Here is a 20,434-nt window from a genome sequence, read left to right on the forward strand (position 1 = left end):
GGACAGGCAAAAAACAGGGGAAAAAACAATCAAACAAACACACACACAGACAAACATGACCTTTAATTTCCACTGATTGCCCCAGAGAAGCTAATGAACATTTCCGCAAACATTTGCAATTGGAGAGAGTCATTTTAATTACGAACCCGCAGAGGCAGGCCACGCAGGGCGAGTAGCTCAAATGAAAATAAACATTTAATCAGCCATGACCTTGTATTCAATAAGGTGAATTCTCATTGACATACATATAAAGGGCCCAATTTGTTTGTGCCGTACGTGTGCAAACTGTTTCAGAAGTGGCATTCAGAGAGCACTTTGATGACGTATTCCAATCATTAATAAGAATCATGTTAATCCATCGGAGAACACTTTGATCCAGCTCGTGTTCTAATGAGGTCAAGATATTCTGAGGGGAGGATTCTCCGAGCCTCCACATGAGGAGTTGGGATTGGGGTGGATCGCAGGGAGGATCAACATCTGAGGCCGAACAGGGGTCTTTGAGTTGGTTTCATGCTGATTTTCAAACGGTAACGAACATTCCACTTAATGGCTATTTTATGCTCCATTGCAAAACAGTATCGCGTGGTGACAATAGTCAATCTACAAGACAATTTTCGCCACAACCTCCCTCCACATGACATCCTTAAAATTTGTTTAAAAAATGTCCTCGTTTTAAAAATGTCTTTGTTTGATATGCACGGACTCAGGTTGCTCAATGAGGAGAATCTAGTATAGAAAAAGGAGCTTCTTGTGGTTTTACCTTTAACACTACCATACATGAATGCTGCATTGCTGCTGCTCTTGTGTTACAATTACTATGTTGGTTTACAAGCTTCCAACCATATCAATTTGACAGTTCATATATGATGGGGCCTTTTTTGTGAATTATATTAAACATATGATTGAAGTTTTGGTTGTTTAACTGGATCTTTGACCAGGAGGCCTAATAATCCTAATTCCAGTGTCTATATTCCATAGCAGTTCTATAGTTACCAAGGGGGAAATGTGGTCATTTTGCTAACAAGGGTGATGACATCCCCCCCCCCCCCCCCCCCGAAATTCCTTACTGGTAACGAGAGTGAACATTCCAACCCATTTGAAGGTCTATTAGGTTACCAGGACACCAAATAAAGAAGCCTAGGTCAGACGTTAGCTTGTTATAATGTCCATGGTAGTTATTATGGAAAAGATATTGGGCGAAATGTACTTGTGGGACGAATATCTCCCCGACCTGCTATGATTAGCTGGTCGATGATAGCTAATGTAGCGAACCTATGCTAACTACCGTAATAGAAATTAGCCAAACAATAGTCAACCATATCATGCATCCAAGAGTTTAATCTCGTCTCCTGGCAACATGAGTGTGTCTGGATGAAACCGGCATTTATAGAGCCACACAATCCTTAATAATGATCAAGAGAAGCCTCCTTTCATTTGGCGGACATGGACCCTGGTATCATTATTAGGACTCTTGTTTGGAAAGAAACATGGAGACAAGCTGAGGCATTATTTTGTTGTCCTTTCATTTTTGTTTTCAATAAACACAAACACAAACAAAAAGAAAAAATAAGAATTACCATTACAAAGAACTAAAGAAAGCTGAAAAATGCATCCAACTGAAGCAATCTCCTGCAGCTTCCTCTCTGTCGGTTGGTCCAAAAACCAAAACTGTTACTTTTCAGGATAGCAAAAGTAGCAGATCTGCAAGCTCAACACGCATCGATTTATGCCGTGTTTCAGGCTTATATATCTACTTTTGACGCTTTTTGTGACGCTGTATAGTATGATCAAATTACTGGGAAAAAACACAAAAAGTTTAAATATGGAGATATGAGGTTTCTGCCCGACGATAGTGTATATTCTCTAGTCTAATACACTGATTCTCAACCAGTGGTCCGCCGGCATAATTAAGGAGAAAGAGGGTATTTTTGTAACCGCACATTTGCAAGTGAAATATTATTATTAATACAGCACACAGGGAGCAGTTGACAAGTTGTGAGATTGTATAACAGCTATCTTCGGTAATTACGAATAAATCCGGCTTCACGGTCACTCGGTCAGTAAGGCCAAATAAATATTAACAAAACATTTAAATAAATCGTACAACATAAATGAGAGCCACTGCTCTAAAAACCAGCAGCAGCGTGGTGAGGAGAGGGTTAACCCAAATGACGCTCCAGTCAAGAGATAAGGTCTGACTGATTACACCAATGTATCCAATTGTCCTCATCATTATAGCACCTATCTCATACCATCACTGATCCTCTCTCCAGATTACCCCGCCTCCTCCATCGCATGCATTTTATTTCATTAGCTGTGCTGTTGTTCCACCATCGCCTCGGTGCTTCCCCCGCCTGTTGTCACCCTCCCGCTGGCGTCCACACCCAGGCGGTGTCCAGGAGGCTCTGCACCCCCACCCGCACGAACGGCAGCATATTGCATGTTAGCCACCATGCATGCAGCTGCGTGACTGCTAGCGGCGGAGTGAGGCCAGGAGAGAAGAGGATTATTCCTGACGACAGGGACATTAAATGTGTAGCAGGCCGATGGACGCCTGAGCTGATGGCGTCGTGTCTTTCTCTCTCGGTTCAGCACCAGTTCAGAGGCACACTGCCCTCTAAGCTGAGGGGGGGTGGCGTGGGGCTCACAGCCTCACACTGCTCCACAGTGCTGTGCTGTTCATTAAGCGCTGAGGGTGTCACACTAGCTTACGTCCCCCTGTCCCCTGGAGGCTTGGAGGCTTCATGCTGTACTCCTCAACCCACTTCTCACAATAAGTTGAGTGTCACATGTTTTCTCAACAGCCACTAACGTCTCTCTCTCTTATAGTGTGTTGTAAAAACTCTCTGCCATTACTCTAGTGCCAAGCTAAAATATATATGTACTACAGTATGCAGTAGTTCTAGGAAAAACTTGGGGAAAACTTGTAACTGACACAAGACAAAGATGGAATTTAAAAAATAAATATTTTTTTTACGTTTGGGTTTGGTCAGATACTTTCGGCATCCGATGCAGGCGCAGAAGACACGCCCAGGCATTCACATACCTTGTTGGCGACGAGGAAATTATTATAACCGTATCCTATACGCAACTCGGACGGCAGTGCAACAATAGTATCGTGGCTTACAGATGGAGTGCCGTGATTTCTTTATTTTTTCTGTTTTGCATGTGTCTATGGCGTTAACATTACTCTAATAGACCCCCAGGTGTGGTTATAATATTCAAATATGTCTTCCCTCTTATGTGTATTTTTGGTTTCTTCCTGAAAGATGAAAGCCTTCGAGTCAAAAGGCTTTCATCATTGAAATAACACCATGTGACATCATAAGTTAACCCCACCCACATAATCATACACCAACAGCTGTGGGTGAGCTAGGCTAAGTTCAGGTGGTGGTACTAAGGTGAAAACCAGGTATACTTAATGAACTGGTGGATGTGGACTGTGGACATAATTTTAACACTTTACTCTTTTTTTGAAAGAAAATCTTCATCCTAGTATAATCATAGTACGTGATTATCATGTTTTAGGGGGGGGGGGGGGGGGGCATACAGCTTATTTCGTTATGTCTTATTTTGACCACCTCTGCCATTTTTTAAGATGTTGGAAAATGTCATATTCTGCTGCTCGGTCCAACCCGATGTTCCCCTCGCAAATGAGAATGTGTAGAAATACCACATACACCAATATATCACATGCATTTTGGTGTGCTTGTTAAGTGCTGAATGCTTAATTGTTAATAATTTGGGTCCTAAAGAGCACCGACCAATGGGAGCGATAAAGAGCACGAAGAGCATCTTTGGAAACCGCATCGCTCCACAGCATTGCATCTCTTCTTGTCCTGCAACGTTGGTGCCGATGCAACCAAACATCAGGCTGGGGCCTTGTTTGATCTTGAAAGGGATATAAAAGCCTGAAGCCCTTCCCGTGTGAGGTGTCCTTCCTTAAACAGATTCTAATCTCAACAGATATGTCTGGCAAAATAGAGGTCACGGTGCCAGCGCGCCCGGCAGACAACAGCAGCTGGTTGCGGACCTGAGAGGAATCCTGGGAGGATTCGTGCCTCGGAGGCTCCATCCCATTGTGTTTTGTGGGAACGCCACGCGGCTTGAGCAGCGACACCAACGAGCGGCAGCGTCATCCCAGAAATAAACTAGACGGGGCACACAAAAAAGGAAAAGACCACTTCAGCCCTATTTCAACAATAACGATGTGAGCCTGTAGATTGGCTGGTTGCACTATTTTTGGAATTCATAAAAATGTCTGCTTATAGATCGCATGCCCAAATTAGGGATGCCAAGTCGAAAGTGGTTAAATTGCCGACCACAAAACGCATGTGTCACATAGATGGACTGTTACGGACCATGATCCTGGACGTGAATTGAGATGCACTCAGCACTAATTTTAATTCAGATGTGCAGAAAATAATGAGGTAAAATGTGAACACTAGAAGTGGCAATTGCCATTCTCTGGGACCCCAAATGATTTTGCCGCGAACGAGTTAAATAGAGACTTCCCGTGTGTATTTCTTCTCTCCCTGTCAGTGTTGTGCACCACCTTAGAGAAGGCTGTCATTTAGGGCCAACTGATTACGGATCACAATCATATTTCTTTTTTGTTTGTATGTTTGTTTATTTCTTTCCACAAAAGCAATACTCTCATTTTTGGCGTGACCTTTTTACGTATCTCTTTAAACAATATCTAATTTTCTTTCTGCCACGGTCGTGTTTGTGAAGTGAATCGTCAAGCCATTGCCAGATATATTCTTAATCTCACCTTGATAATTTAAAGGCTGACAGCGTATCCCCTCCTCCTCGCCGGCTGTTCCACAGTCAGCTGACGCCGGTCTCCCCCTCCCCACTCCCCCCACCCGCCCTCCCACCCTTCTCTCCTTGCATTTTTATCAGATTGGTTTATCTAATTTTCCAGTAAATGCTTGAAATGTATTCCTGCACACCTCCTCCTCATAAATGTACACAGGGGAATCAAAAGAATGAGATAGAAATGAATAGTTGTGCATTACCTGCACCCCACTAGCAGCACTGCCCACCCCCAGCCTTCCTCCTCTGCACCCCACTAGCAGCACTGCCCACCCCCAGCCTTCCTTATACTCTCCACCCCACTAGCAGCACTGCCCACCCCCAGCCTTCCTCCTCTGCACCCCACTAGCAGCACTGCCCACCCCCAGCCTTCCTCCTCTGCACCCCACTAGCAGCACTGCCCACCCCCAGCCTTCCTTATACTCTCCACCCCACTAGCAGCACTGCCCACCCCCAGCCTTCCTTATACTCTCCACCCCACTAGCAGCACTGCCCACCCCCAGCCTTCCTCCTCTGCACCCCACTAGCAGCACTGCCCACCCCCAGCCTTCCTCCTCTGCACCCCACTAGCAGCACTGCCCACCCCCAGCCTTCCTCCTCTGCACCCCACTAGCAGCACTGCCCACTCCCAGCCTTCCTCCTCTGCACCCCACTAGCAGCACTGCCCACTCCCAGCCTTCCTCCTCTGCACCCCACTAGCAGCACTGCCCACCCCCAGCCTTCCTCCTCTCCACCCCACTAGCAGCACTGCCCACCCGCAGCCCAGACATGTTGTGAGCTTGTAGATCTGCTATTTTCGGTGCATGACACATGCGCTCAACCAAGTATATCAAGCCCTTAACATGCAGTCATTATTTTCTTTGAATCATTTTCCCCTCACAATGCCCAGTTCAAAATGTTGCTTAAATTTGATGGAAATATTATGTCAATATATTTTTGATACATAGAATAAAGATACAATATATATTTTAACAGATTTCCCCATGGACCACCTGTAATTATACCATGGACCACTAGTGATCCGTGGCCCACAGTTGAGAAACAGACCTCAAGAAAAGAAATGTGTAACTATTCATGAACGAAGCTGAAACAGTATTTATTGAGACTTGGAAACAAGGGAGGGTGGTGAAGTTAAATTTGCAGGAGGCAGCTGTAAGACATCAAGACAGTGTTAATATATTCTACTGCCGACTGTACTTGTCATGTAAAACACAGCCGACGTGGATCCTTCTTTTACTCAACTGTATCTGGTGTTCAAGGATAAAATTACCAGCGGTATGTCGTGCAATCAATTTCCTGTTTTGCTCAAGTGGCCATCAACAGCTCTAACCCACCGAAACGTTGTGAGTTAAATGAGAGGAATAGAAGAACAACAAGTTTGCATTAATCATGCTGAACCAGCGCCAGGAATATGCACAGAATTGATGAGGTGTCACTTTCACTGAGAGTCACACAATCGTGCTGAAAAGAGGCTCTCTGATCCCTGTCTGTCTGTCTGTCTGTCTGTTGTCTCTCTGTCTGCCTCTCTGTCTGCCTGCCTGCTTGTCTATCTCTGTTTTTCTGTCTGTCTACCTGAGGCCCAGACAATGATGGTTTGCATTCTGTGTACGAAAAGACACGCCCTTGATTCTAGGTAAAGATAGCCTAATTTAACAACATGAACCCTAGCATCCCTATTCTGGGCATGTCATAATAGGTGAACCTTTAGCCAAAATGCCCCATCTACAAGCTCACAACCCACAAAATCTGTAGCTTATGCTCACATTATCACCAAAGCAGGTGGGCTACCATGACATCCCCTACAAACCAACACCGGAAATCCCCTGTCCGTCTCGTTGTCCACATTAGCAACACAACTTGACGCTTTTCATAAACTGTGTCTGCCGATTTTAATTGGGGTAATAAATGGCAAGACACGCCAACAGCTGTAGCTAACGGCATTTATCCTAAACAAGTGCTTAGGCTCACATTTTGTGATCAATTTAAAAAAACGTGTTAATTAATTTAGACTGCTAGCAGCGCAATAGGTCAGACATGGCAAGCAAGTTACAACATCAGCCAATTAGAAACAAGCAAGCATTTTGCTCCCCCCGCCATAACTAGGCTAAGGATAGTGAGAAAACTATGACAGATGGAGGATTACTGTACACTGAAGGCTAAAGAATATTTACGTCTTATTATTAATGAGCACTGCAGCTCCCGTAGACTGATGTTTACCTGTGACATATGACTTAATTTATCTTCAAAAAGCAGATCACCAAGACACAAGACACATCGTAAAAATGTAACATGAAAGTAATTACTCACTTAACATGCAACAATGCAACACAACATCCTTTGTGATATAGCTTTCTACGTCCGAGCATAGACATGGTAACGTCCCGCCTACCGACACTGCCGACGTCTTGCCTGTCCTCCGAGATGCAAGGCTACTCCATGGTGGGAAATAATACATACGTTTGCTTTGATTGAATAATTGATTGAACTACTATGATTTGATTTGGCTGTGTTCTAAATTAAAGTGTTAGTGTTGATTATTGTGTATATTATCTAATTATAGTAAACTAATACTAAAAAGATATGTATTTATTTCCCACCACGGAGTAACCTCGGTCCCATCCCATGCTTACTTATCTGCAAAAAGAAAACCTCACGGCAGACTATCCAGCACGTAACCTCGCCTCACCAGGCTTTCCACCACCTCGGAGGAAAGCCTGGTCTCTGTTTCAAAAGTCTGTATGATCCGGTCGGGAGCTCTTCTACAAAAATTAAAGTTACAAGTTACTGTCGCGTGTTGACATTCTCTTGTACTTGTACTATTATTTCCCACCACGGAGTAGCCTTGCATCTCGGAGGACAGGCAAGACGGGCCGTGTCGGTAGGCCAATCAGAGGCAGGCGGGGCGTTACCATGTCTATGCTCGGACGTAGAAAGAAATCACGCATAGCTGCCTGTAGGTCACACTGCAATAGGCCTTGTTTAGTCTTTGCCATATACTGTATACTGTGCTTGTTTTTCAGTCAATTCATTTTCATCTCTAAAGATGACTGAATTTATAGGGTTAGAATTTAGTTAATCAAAAAGTTTAGATGGCTAGTTTTAGCATTATTGATTTAAATATTTCTGGAACAAACTTTGATTAAATCCTCAAACATTTAAGTCAGATTACTACTGTACCTCTCATTCTCTGAAAAGGAAAATGCCTTAATACCGAGAGGGATTTGTCAGAGGAATAAAGACATCATGTCTCTGATTATGTAAATGTAATACATGTTTAACGAAAATAATAATATCCTAGTGTTTACAGATTGTAATGTTATAATTTTGCAAAGGGGCAGGATATTCAGATTTAGGTAAGAATTAGACAGACAAAGAGAGAGAGAGAGAGAGAGAGAGAGAGAGAGAGAGAGAGAGTCCAATGTCACAGCCAAGAGCCACATAGACTGTAGAAGTTGTAACGCAGGCCCGGCGCCACGAGGGGGCAAAGGGGGTGTTTGCGCCCCTAAATCAACCTCTTTGCCCCCTTAGATCAAATAGTTACAGACAAAACAATGGTACATTTCCGAAGGAAGCCAACGAAATCGTGCGCCTCTGCCCTCTATAGATATGCAAATGTGGCGCATTGTCTTCATGTCCAATACCTGCCCCCGATTGCCCCCTCTGTCATTTCATCTTGGCGCCGGGCCTGTTGGAACGCTTTGTCACTTTGTGTCAGATGGGCAAACAAAGATGCCAGGCTCAAAAACTTTCTAACTGTAAACATAGAATACACACTAAAATCACTTCATCAGCTGAAATCTGCTGCATATGGAGGTGCATATGGTCGCACAATCAAAAACTAAATATTGACATTGCAATGCAGAGGCGATGTTTGCCCCAAATCCCAGCTTTGTAATGAATTCAGCAAAATGTCTGCATCTTTTTCTTTTTTGGGTACTTTATATTGTCAGTGATCATTGCAGTGATTTTGGTCTCCATCTGGATGTAGTAAAAATGCATTTTTGCACTTGTTCAGAGAGTGTGAGCAAATGACAGGAATGAGTACTAGTCAAATGACTTAAGTGTTCCTCACTTTCCTTTCATAAATCCTACTATAAAATCGAGAGAACCTTGTCCTCCATTTTTATCCTCACTGGGTGGGCCAATCGATCTGAAATTGAACATGAGCATTATTGGCATAGGCAGGGAATGACACAGCTGATTATTTTTTGCATTTTCCCAAGTTTAAGCAATTTATTAACATTTTTGGCAAGCCTGAGGGGATCTGAACTTGGCCTATCGTGAGAGAAGACTACAGGCAGTGAGAATAGTTAAATAAACATGGCTGCTGCTACTGCTGCTCATGGATTCCATGTGTGTATGTGTTCATGCAAAACACAACATGGTGCCAGGTATACATTCCCTGGGGCTTTTTGTTATCCTTTTAGCATAAGCTTTGACTGTACTACCTGTACTGTTAACAAGCCTGCTAATAAAGTATTCAATCAATCAAAAAATCTATTCGCCTTCGATGCAATTCCCAGAGTTGACTCTAATCATGTTCAGTTTAGCCACCATAGTAGAGAGCCATTTCACAGAAACTTCACACTGACATCATAACATCAAGATAAACTTGAGTAACCAAGCTGTGGCAAGCTAGAGCAAAGCCTCCAAGTGAGTTGAATGATGACAGCAATGTTGATAATTGGACAAAGTTCAAGCAAGTTTAAGGGAGTGTGTATGGACTTCAAGAGTTAAACGCCATTAAGGATAGGGTGCCATTAATACAGTATTACTTGTTTGACGGTGTTCCTCCGATGATAACAGTGACTGCTATTTATGCACTGAAACTGGGATAAATTATATTAACACAGTTTTAGGCAACTCATGAAAGTTTATTCACCTAAAATAATCTATCTCCCGATAGGCTATAGTCTCTGTGCATGCAGTCATATGCAAACCAGATTTTCTAACGTGTGAGACGAATAAAACATAAACATCAAGACAGACACTTTCCTTTCTAGTAAAAGATAAAGGGAAGCTGTACTGAAAAGACATGGCTTAATTTAAAATGACTGGCCTATAGGTCAAGGGCAGCCGAAGCAAACAGTGTCTGTGATTTCCTCTCTTACAAGAATGCAAATGAGACCAATTGGTAGCCCATTTTCATTTTGCAAACTGAAAAGTAAAACACGCTGTAGTGTTAGCTTCGTCATACAATGTATGTAGATGTGAGACATCTGGAGGCGTTTAGCAATGCTTTTGATGCTTAAACACTGTTTATGTTGAAATTATGAGTCCTGCATAATGCTGAACACAGCAGCAGCAGTTAAGACCTGTGAACAAAAATCAATATGGGCGTGTCAGTAATTTGTTTGATTTAGATTTAGGCCAAACAAGGCTTCCTTTAAGAATGGATAACACATAACTGATGCTGCAGCAGAAATACAACCTACAGCATATGACACACGTTCGGTCACTTTAAAGCTGTCTTCGAAGCATGTGGGACACAGAGAACTATTTTGATTTTTAACCTGCCACACTGTATCATGTTATGTTTAAAGGCCAGGGGTAAAGACGGCAACATGCAACAACAGCCTGTAGTCTGTGTTGGGAAAAGATGAGCTTTCTCAACCACACTAGCCTAGCAGAGATCAAAGATGTCTTGATCTGCTGTAGGTTTTAACCTGAACTGGAAAACTAATGAGAAAATAAGCCTATAGGCTTTCATGGCCCTTTAAGTCAATGTATCTGCGTCTAAAATTCACAAGGAAGAAAGAAAGAAATACAGGCCATACTCATAGGATATTTAGTTGCACACATGTATTGTATGTATTGTACATTCAATGGCACTGTGTGTCAAGTTTAGACTATACTGGTCAATACTATACTGGTCAGTATTGTTGATATGTTTCTAAGAACTGCACAGAAGTTTGTGTGGTGACAGTTGAAGGAAATGGGTCTCAAAAAAACATTGCAGCCACCCATCTCAGTTAAACCAGTGAGGAGGAACAATGCATTTCATGAGCTGCAGCTCCGTTTTGTTGGGTGACAGATTAATGAGAGAAGTCGTGAATGCGAGGAAGTGGTCCTACCTCATTAGTGTTCCACCTGTGTCTCTCCTTTGGCAGCGAGGAGCATTTTGGTAGACATTCGAGCAGCTTTTTGGGCAGGTATATTTTCAAATGTCCATGTTCATCTGGAAAGGAGAAAGCAGAAGGAAGACAGACGTTTTAGCAAAACATTATTGACCTGTCTGCCTGTCTCCTTTCTGTATGGCTACACAGTCAGTGTTTCTTTAACCACAAGAACCCTAGGGTCCACATTCTGGGCATTTCATAACATAACATCATAACACAGCAAATAGGCGAACAAAAAAGATTTTGGAACAGATACTTTATTTATATTCTTTCCAATATGATTTGTTCCAAACTCTTATAGGATTTTGTACCCTCTTTACAATTTATTCCCAAACTTATATGAAAATATAACAAGTAATTTAAAAAGCCCATTGCTAAGAAGGTATAGTGCGCCACAACTAGTTCCCCCCTGGCAGGTGTGAATTACATTGTGAAGAGGTCACGATCATGTTAAAACAAATACATACATACATGGTCAAATCTGCACCCAGACAAACCAGTGCAGGCATAAAAGTGGATAAATGACTAAGACGTCCAGTTGCTGTTGCTCTCATTCTCCCTGCAGCCACTGTACTAAACTGAGACAGTTCCATTATTAAACCCCACAGTGACCCGCCAGATCGATGATATGTATATTAATAATATTGTTGGATAGTAATGGAACTCATTTTATACAATCATCCAAACACATTGGTGAGGGTGCACGTACGGCATGGCAAAACAGCTCAAGGGGTACATAGCACAAAACAGATTGGGGACCACTGTGTAGGACACTGCTAATGATTCTGGTTAAACCTGCATATACAAATGTGTGTACAGACAGAGCCAACACGCACACGCACGCACACAGCTCTATTACTCACCCCTTCAGACAGTACTACTCCAATTCAAGTGAAAAACAACACTGTTGTCTTAATTTGGTTTATTAACTGATAATGATAAAACCTGATTGATGAAACTGCCTTCTTGCTGATCCCCTTTAATATCTTGATCTCAGAGAGGGGGGTTATAGGAGAAAGATATCTGAATTAGACAATGATAACCCTATGGTTAGTACAAGCACAAACATTAAAAACACTAAGACTGTGAGTAAGCTAGGATACTTTGCCGCACAGCGTGTCAAAAATAGCCGATCTACAAGCTCACAAGTCACAACACGTACGTGTTGTGAGCTTCAAGATTCGCAATTTTTGGCTAACGGCCACATTGTACAAAAAAAGTGCCCTACTGGGCACAGGTCTCACTAGGATCCACAGATCCGTGCAGTTAGAGGTAAAAACACTTTTGGGCCAGTTATAGCGCCATCTTGAGGCTGAGTTGAAATTGTTCATGTGGCATTTCGTCCTCGGCCTAGTGGGAATGTGGGTGCACAATTTCACGGAAATCACGCGATGTGTTCATGATTTGCAGCATTTTGTTTGAAACTGAGCACTCCTGTGAATTTTGGAAGCCAATCTTAACCAATCAGGATGGAGTCTGAGAAATCTGAAAGACCGGTTTGGTTGAATGGCTCTAGAGAGACTGTGTACCAATTTGCGTGATGTTTGGACAAAATCTGTAGGTGTACTGTGCAAAAACTTGTTTTGCACAAAGCGGCCTCCTGGTGGCGCTATAACAGGCCGTTCTGGAAAGTTTGGGGCAGAGGTTCATGGTTGGCATCCAGGGAGTGTGTGTGCAAAATTTGGCATCGACCGGGTTAACGGTGGCTGAGATTAGCTGGTCACGGACGGACACACGGACACACGGACGGACGGACGGAGTGCAAAACATACTCTCCCCATGCCTTCGGCTGGTGGAGACAACAAAGCAAAGATTCAGCTGAGCAATGAGCATACACCCTAGCTGTTACCAACTTCAGAGTTGATTTCATGAGAGAATGTATGCATGTAGGCTAACAAATCATGCATTGTCATGCGTGTTGCACATCATCCCTGAAGCAAATTATCGTTATCCTAACTAATTATTGTAATGAAATTCTTTATCAAGAGTCAAGACACACATCAAACACAACAAATGTTCCTATTTAGCTTTCTAGCAAATAATTAAGAAAGCATGTCTTGCCACTTGGCCCGACCGGTTCAGTGGGGTATACTGTAGGCGTCGAGTGAAAAACTTAAATAGAATCAAATAAAAAAATGAATATTACTGGCTGCCTACTACATCAAATGTTAGACTACTTGTGGAAAAGTTAGGCGAGTTCTCTGGTACTTGTCTTAGAAACTATTGTAATATATTGCTCCGCTCATAAGATTATGATAGAGACAGAAATTATAGCAATATTCAGAATCCTATAGGATTCCATTTGAACATAAATCCTATAGGATTCTTTGGCAAAAATAACTGATATACAACTATATAAGCTCACAACGTGTCACAATTTGATACGTTGTGAGCTTTTAGATCTAATATCTTTGGCAAAGAGATGTGATGTAGATGGAAAAACAGAGGAGAATTAGTATAGACCCCAGGGGGACTCCAGTCAAAGTGAGTTTATGTGCTTAACTCCACTCACGGGTCCATTTGGTTCCATTTGTACTCTCTCGGGAGTTCAATTAACACTGAGGATTTTACTGTGTACGTTAACTGTGCTAGAATTATTCCCCAAACAGTGTGTTTTGGTATTGCACATGGATAAATGATTTCATTGAGACATACATCGTATCAGGGGAGTTCACTGGAAATATTCCACTGGCAGCTTGTAAACGTTGTTTCTGTTCATTATTTAGCCATAATAAACACCCTGGAGTGATTCTGTGGCCTACAGAGACATGAGGGACATGGGAATCCGGGGGGTGCATGCCATGGTTTTCTATATATTCAGGGAAATAATTATTCAATTACCAGGCCCACTGCATACACCATAATACGTGTCATGCGACCTATATGTTGAATTTCAACATCGGTTAACATAATAAAACAGTATGGCTGCAGCTCGGAGATAGCATCAAGCATGCATCAAATTGCTCATTTCATTGCATTGCCTCATTCCGTTTCAAATATGCAGATGGCAATTCATCCAAGACTAAAGTGCGTGCAAATTATATTTGTTTGGAGAGACGAATTACATTGAATTCATAATATCATGGACAAAACTAATAGTCTTTGGGGTGACAATTTTTTTTCTCCCATCACGCCATAAACATATGCTTGTTAGAAACTGTAAGCTTTTTCCCCTGTCCATAGCTTTTGCAATTTGCATACAAAACGAGGAATGGTTTATTCACAGTAAGCAACTCATCATTAAAAGTGGGGTTTTAACAGACAGAGCACAGTCACTGTCAATCATAATGACATGACAGGGGAAGCATTACCACAGACAATGTACTGCTTATATTGGAAAAACAAGCAAACTTCAAATGCATCAAATTAAATGGGCCCTCAAATTTAAACCCAATACTCCAGGAAAGGTGGAAGGGAGGCATGTGCTTCATTGTAAGGAGCAGGAAAATGCCCATTTGTCAGGCGGTGGCCTGCTAGGACTTTTACGTCTACACTTTTAATCATGCAGCCCTCCACATGACATCATGCGCAGACAGACACCATTACCAGCTGCTCTGTGAGTGCCTAGCCCCCCGTTAGCGCTCAAGACTATATTCTCCCTTGTATGAATGTTTAGAGTTTGGGTTTTTCAGGTTAGCGTAGGAAACAAACCGTTGCCGTCAGACAGAAATATTGTATCTCCATATGCCATCATTTTGTGTTCATAGAGTAAAGGAATGCCCTAATTTGTTGTAAGACAAAAAAGTTGTGAAAATAGCCAATTTGCAAGCTCACAAAGCAGTGTGGCATATATACCATTTTCACAATTGAAAATCTTCAAACATTTTCATTTACTGACTGTATAATTTACATGACCAAAATAGGGTCACCAGATCTCTCATACATACTATTACATAGGGCCACAATGGAAACAATTCCCCAGGACTTTGTGTTATCATTTTGACCTTTTAGCCACAGAAGTGTTACTGTTACTGTACTTCTGTGCCGTTACATCTTTGACTAATAAAGTATTCAATCTAAATATTGAACAAGATCTTGTGACTAATAGGCTACATTGGATCCATTTGGAACACATGGTTCTGAAAAGTAACTGTTGTACGTTGTTGGACATACAAGGTTTCCATCCTACAACATAAGCAAGTTCGCAAAGAGAGAATGTACAACAACTCCTGAAAATGTCCGACCAAATTAGGCTTACACTGACATACATTCTGAAAGTTTGATTTGTAGATGGAAATGTCCTATTTGGAACTTAATTACCCCACCATAAATGTACAGTTGTCTCTTTTTTTTACTCCAGTGTTTACCAACATAAACCGATTACAGTCCCAAAATACAGCAAAGACCGTTACAAACTCATTAATCTATTGTTATAGTCCTTCTAACAAGAGTTGAGTCAATCTTCCTAGAGAATAAAACATGTCTACACTGCTACTTTTTATTTTTTGGTGGCGTTGCTGCCCAATTGTTTATATCACTGATTGGACATTTAAAGCCTGTACAAAGAATCCAGCAATATATCTATCTGGTCGTGAGGCTATAACACTATATAGTGTACAATATGTAGCACACTATATCCAGTGCATCACAGCTGCTGCAGCAGTATCGTAGCAGATCTGCTGAGGTGACTGCATTATAGAAAGGAAAAACTGAAATTATACAGTCAACACTATAGTTATTAGTGGATTTTAATATACATGTACTCTGTATGTACTCCTTTTTCATTTCATGGACCGAAATAAAATCTATCCATCTATCTATCTTAACCCATTTTGGGCGGGAAGTGGAACCCCTTTTGGTGTTGCATTATGTAATGCTTTAGCTATTGAAAAATAGCAGATCTACAAGCTCATAGCGCGCCACCGAGTGGCGCACTACGAGCTTGTAGGTCTGCTATTTTTGAAGAATCGTGAAAAGTGACATGAAAGTGTTTGAGAACGACTGACATAGAAAAACAGCTTTTTCAAGAAAACAGTCAGGATTTAGAAGACGTTTGCAGAATCGTTCCCAGGTCGAAATGGGTTAATATTATGTACTCTACTCTGTATGTACTCCTTTTTCCTTTTATGGACCGAAATAAAATCTATCTATCTATCTATCTATCTATCTAAACTACTACTCTGGGTTAAATTAATGCGCAGGATTCTGCAGAGAGGGAGACAGACAGAGACCCAGCTAGAAGTCGCCAAGTCCGCATCAGGCAGAACATCAGGGACTGTAGCTACGGAGCGCTGCTCAGCATGTCTCCCAGAGGAACGCAGGAATGGTTTTGTGGATGTGTACCGTTTGCTGTGGCCCATCTGTACACTGTAATTCCGCATGTGTAAACGCCTTATATGAGACGAACAGGTATCTGCAATCTCTCGCTTCGCCCAATTAACACTTGCATGCAGCATCTGCTCCTTGGTTCTACCAAAGGGCTGTTACTGTAATCACAGGAAAACACGATGTGGCCGAGTGATCGGAGATGTGTCGAGTGAGAGAGGGCAGAAGAAAAAAAAGGGAAGCAGGTAAATGTGTGTGTATACTGTACCATACAGCTTCAGCAATGTCATTCACATTGTACTAAAATAATTTGACTTCTTGGGAGATCAGATTTTTGCATTTCTCGTGACTATCCAGCAAGGAAAACAGCACAGTCCATTTGATAAATAATGATTTAACGATTCAACCAGGGTATGGAACAAAATGTCTTATTTCACCCTGTAATCTTGCTAGAGTGATCAATTATTTCCAAATGGAGCCATTTAAGTTTAGATATGCATCTATACTTATATCAGGTGAATTTATCTAGCTGCTAAACTCTCCTTCATATTGCAATAGGCCTACACATAGCAAAATAACTAACAAATTGCTAGGTGATTGTATGTCAATGTTTACGCAACTTTAAGCCTAGTGTTTTTAGAGAGAGAGATACAGAGAGAGAGAGAGAGAGAGAGAGAGAGAGAGAGAGACAGAGAGAGAGACAGAGAGAGAGACAGAGAGAGAGAGACAGAGAGAGAGACACTTGTGGTCTCATGTACATTGTGGGGTCAGTGAGGCCAGTGAAATCCAGACTCAGATATATGATGGATCTTTCCAGTGGATCCACTCGGTGAAGGAGCCTTGGCCATCTCTCACCCTGCACAAAGAGAAGCTTTGAGGACTCACTTCTCTGTTGTAATCAATCGTCTGTACCAGCCCGGGCAGCCTTTCAGTCTGTGGAGTCCAGCCAAGAATCAATGCAACCCCGTGGCACACCCTCGAATGACATCATCAAGACGAGACAGGGTCTGTACGCATATGAAACGCTGTACGCATATGCAGCCAAGATCTGCTTGGACTAGTAAAGCCAGATCCTGTCTGCAGCACAAACTGTAGTAGTAGGTGCCTCTCATCGACCGAGCAGCGAAAAGGAAGGAAGACTTAAAGAGTGGGGGCAGCTCAAGGATCCCGCTAAGCGCGCGGGGAAAAAAACCGTCACGTCGAACCTTGCCTTGAATTATTTGACAGCCTTGGATGACCCTGAATGACAGCTCACGTGTTAACTACACACTAAATTGCTCAGTGTTCATTTAACTCCCGTAAGGGTCCATTTACAAATGGAAAATGATGTTTTATTAACTTTACAGTAGCAATGTTGTGCATCCCTTTGACTCGTAGCTTCTCTTAACATATACTATGTAAATGAGTTGCTGCAGTGAAACAACCCTGAAGAAACACATACATTTTATATCAGTATCGTTAGTATTTCCTGTGTCGACTTGTTTTGTCCAGGCAGGGCATAAGAAAAGTCTCTCCAGCTCATGTAGTGGTTGTGTTATAAAACAGCAGACACAGAAATAACTGTTCTTACAGAGTAAAATGTAGTTTTGCTCATTACTAATGCTATTTAGCATGTTTTTACATGCTAAAATAGCATTTAAATTTTATTTTTAGAGGACATTATCAAGCGGTGCATGGTATGTGTTACATCATTGCCTCAGCATTCACAAAATGAATAATATATGAACAGCAAACTGCTTTGCGAGGTATGTTTGGCTACAGTACAGTAGTTATAAAGTTCAAACTTATTATTATTATTATTATGAATTATTAAAGGCCTCGGTGCAGCTGACACACAGCCACAACTTGATGTACAATGTTATTTTTGTGGACTTCAGTTCTCACAAGCCTTGATTGCAAACTTTGGAAAAACATTAATTCAAGACCATGTCTGACTCAAATGCTAGAACCTTCCTAGTGCATTAATTTAAAATGATAAGACATTATTGCTCGGGGTGTAGTTATACAAAAATAATGGACACCCTCCAGCTAGTCAGAATCAAGATTTCACCTAGGCCATGGAATAATTACTCAGATATTTGCATTTTAGCAAAAAGAATTATCTGCCAAAATACCTTTGCGATGTAATTTAAAAATCTCCTCCACCAGCTAAAAAGTCCAAAACGTTATCCAATCCCTGTGTCGGATGCATTACCTGAGCTGAGCAGTTCTTAAAAAATACAAAAACATTAAGTCTGTATTTTTTTTACTTTGACATGGCCCTTAAAGGATTAGCAATTAGTGGATGCATTATACAAAATAAGGGAGGGGGTTTACACAGAATTAATCTTCAGTGTTAATGTTTCTAATTGTAACTCTGGGAGTGTACAAATTAAATAAAATGGACCCTTACGGGTAAATTTGCCAGTGGTGTAAAATAACTTTTCAGTACTTCTACAAGACATCTCAGAGGCAAATTGTACTTTTACTCCGCTACATTTATTTGAAAATGTTAGTTACTAGTTACTTTGTAGATTTTGATTATTATTACAAAACTTATATTAACCACTTCAACCCCACTGTATACATTTCAGATTTTTATACTATATATGTTTTATACTAGGCTATATTTGATTATATTTAAATATGGGACATTCTGCATAATGAGTACTTTTACTTTTCATACAAATACATTTGTACTTTTACTCAAGAAAATGCTGGTTTGGTTTCTGAACTTTCTATATTGCAGTATTGATACTGCAATATATCCACCACAGTGTACATCACCAAAGTTAAATTAACAGTTACACTGAGGGTTTTACTGTGTACCTTAGAGAAGAAATGTACAGTATGCAAGATTAGACAGTGTTTTCTTTGTAAGATCTAATGTTTCAAATAGTGCTCCACACCCTCACTGTTAAATAAACCAAACATTTTAGACATATTTATTCTTGCTGAGGCCAGGACTTTCTCCAGTTTGGTGCCATGTGTCTTTAACTTGAAGAAGGCCTCGTTTTCACTGTTCAGTTACAGCACATTGACATCAAATTGGATTCACTTTGTGTTTTTGACTACAGGCAAATGAGTATGATTCTAGACTGGGTCAAATATAAATCATTCTGTTCTAACTGTATAAAAATGAGCATAATTAGGCTGTCGTTATAAAAGCCTGGATTGTTTTGTTCTTTTCAACTGATATTTGTCTATTCTGCCGTCATTGCAGTCGCGGTCACCACTTTCCCCAGAGGGAGGGAAAGCGTCTATCAGCGGAAAACAAGTACATCCCCCCCCCCCCCCCCCCCCCCCCCCCCCCGGGAGCATCTTGGATCGGAGAGTTGGAATGGATTTATAGGGCGGAGAAAAGCTCAGCTTTGTCAAACTTTTCCCTGATTAATCAATACCTGGACAAATTACCCATGACGAATTTGCAGTCTAAATTGTTACTACTTGTTTTTGCAGCGTTGCTCTGTATGATATGATTCCAACCGTCTATAAGAGGGTGTGTCTGTGTGTGTTTGTCCAGAGCTAATCTCGCAAACCATTGGACCGATCAGGGCCTGCTAGCCTATTCATAATTTGGCCAGTTATAAGTAGGCCAATTTAGTGCCTGCTCACACATTTTTATTTTCACTGTTTTGTTTATTCAGGGTATACAGTAAATCAAACAAAATGACAGTATATGTGACACACCCATACGGAACATATCAAAGAAATAACATGTACATATATAAATGTTGTGAGCACCATACACAAAATATTGTGGCAGCATCAAATAAAATAAAATAAATAAAATAAAAAGTTGCATAGTCCTATGCTAACATGGAAGCGACATTGATAACCACATAACCTGAACCAAGTTTTAAAACAAAAACAAGACAAACATACGACAAGACAAGACAAGACAACATGGCATGGTCATTGGTCACCCTTTCAAAACACAATGGACGTGGCAGTGCATCCACACATGGCTCCTAATAATAAATATACTGAACAACCCAGCTACGTCGGGAATCTAGCATGCTCAAATCCAGGATTAAACTCATTCAATCTGGAATATCTTGAAACTGCAAGTCATTTACTAGTGCGAGGAAGGGGCCCCATGTGGATACCGAGCCTCTCAGGGTAGGCCTACATCTAATTTTTTCTAATTTAATAAAGTGGAGTACGTCTCTAATCCAGTGGAGATGGGTTGGGGGAGCAGAGGACTTCCATTTCATCAGAATTAGACGCCTAGCTAAGAGAGTGGTAAAGGT

General features: G+C 41.4%; 1 protein-coding gene across 1 annotated transcript in view; it reads right to left on the reverse strand.

Moving 5' to 3' along the window:
- camta1a (calmodulin binding transcription activator 1a) overlaps positions 1-20,434 on the reverse strand; it is a gene marked incomplete at both ends in the record, with an annotated part of 491,338 nt that overhangs the window by 453,493 nt on the left and 17,411 nt on the right. Inside the window, one exon of the mRNA XM_083769830.1 lies at positions 10,893-10,996. Coding sequence (XP_083625956.1) covers positions 10,893-10,996 — 104 coding nt within the window. The remainder of the gene's footprint in view (positions 1-10,892; positions 10,997-20,434) is intronic.

The sequence above is a fragment of the Protomyctophum parallelum genome, assembly GCF_964188405.1.
Source record: "Protomyctophum parallelum genome assembly, chromosome: 7".
Taxonomy (NCBI): Eukaryota; Metazoa; Chordata; class Actinopteri; order Myctophiformes; family Myctophidae; genus Protomyctophum; species Protomyctophum parallelum.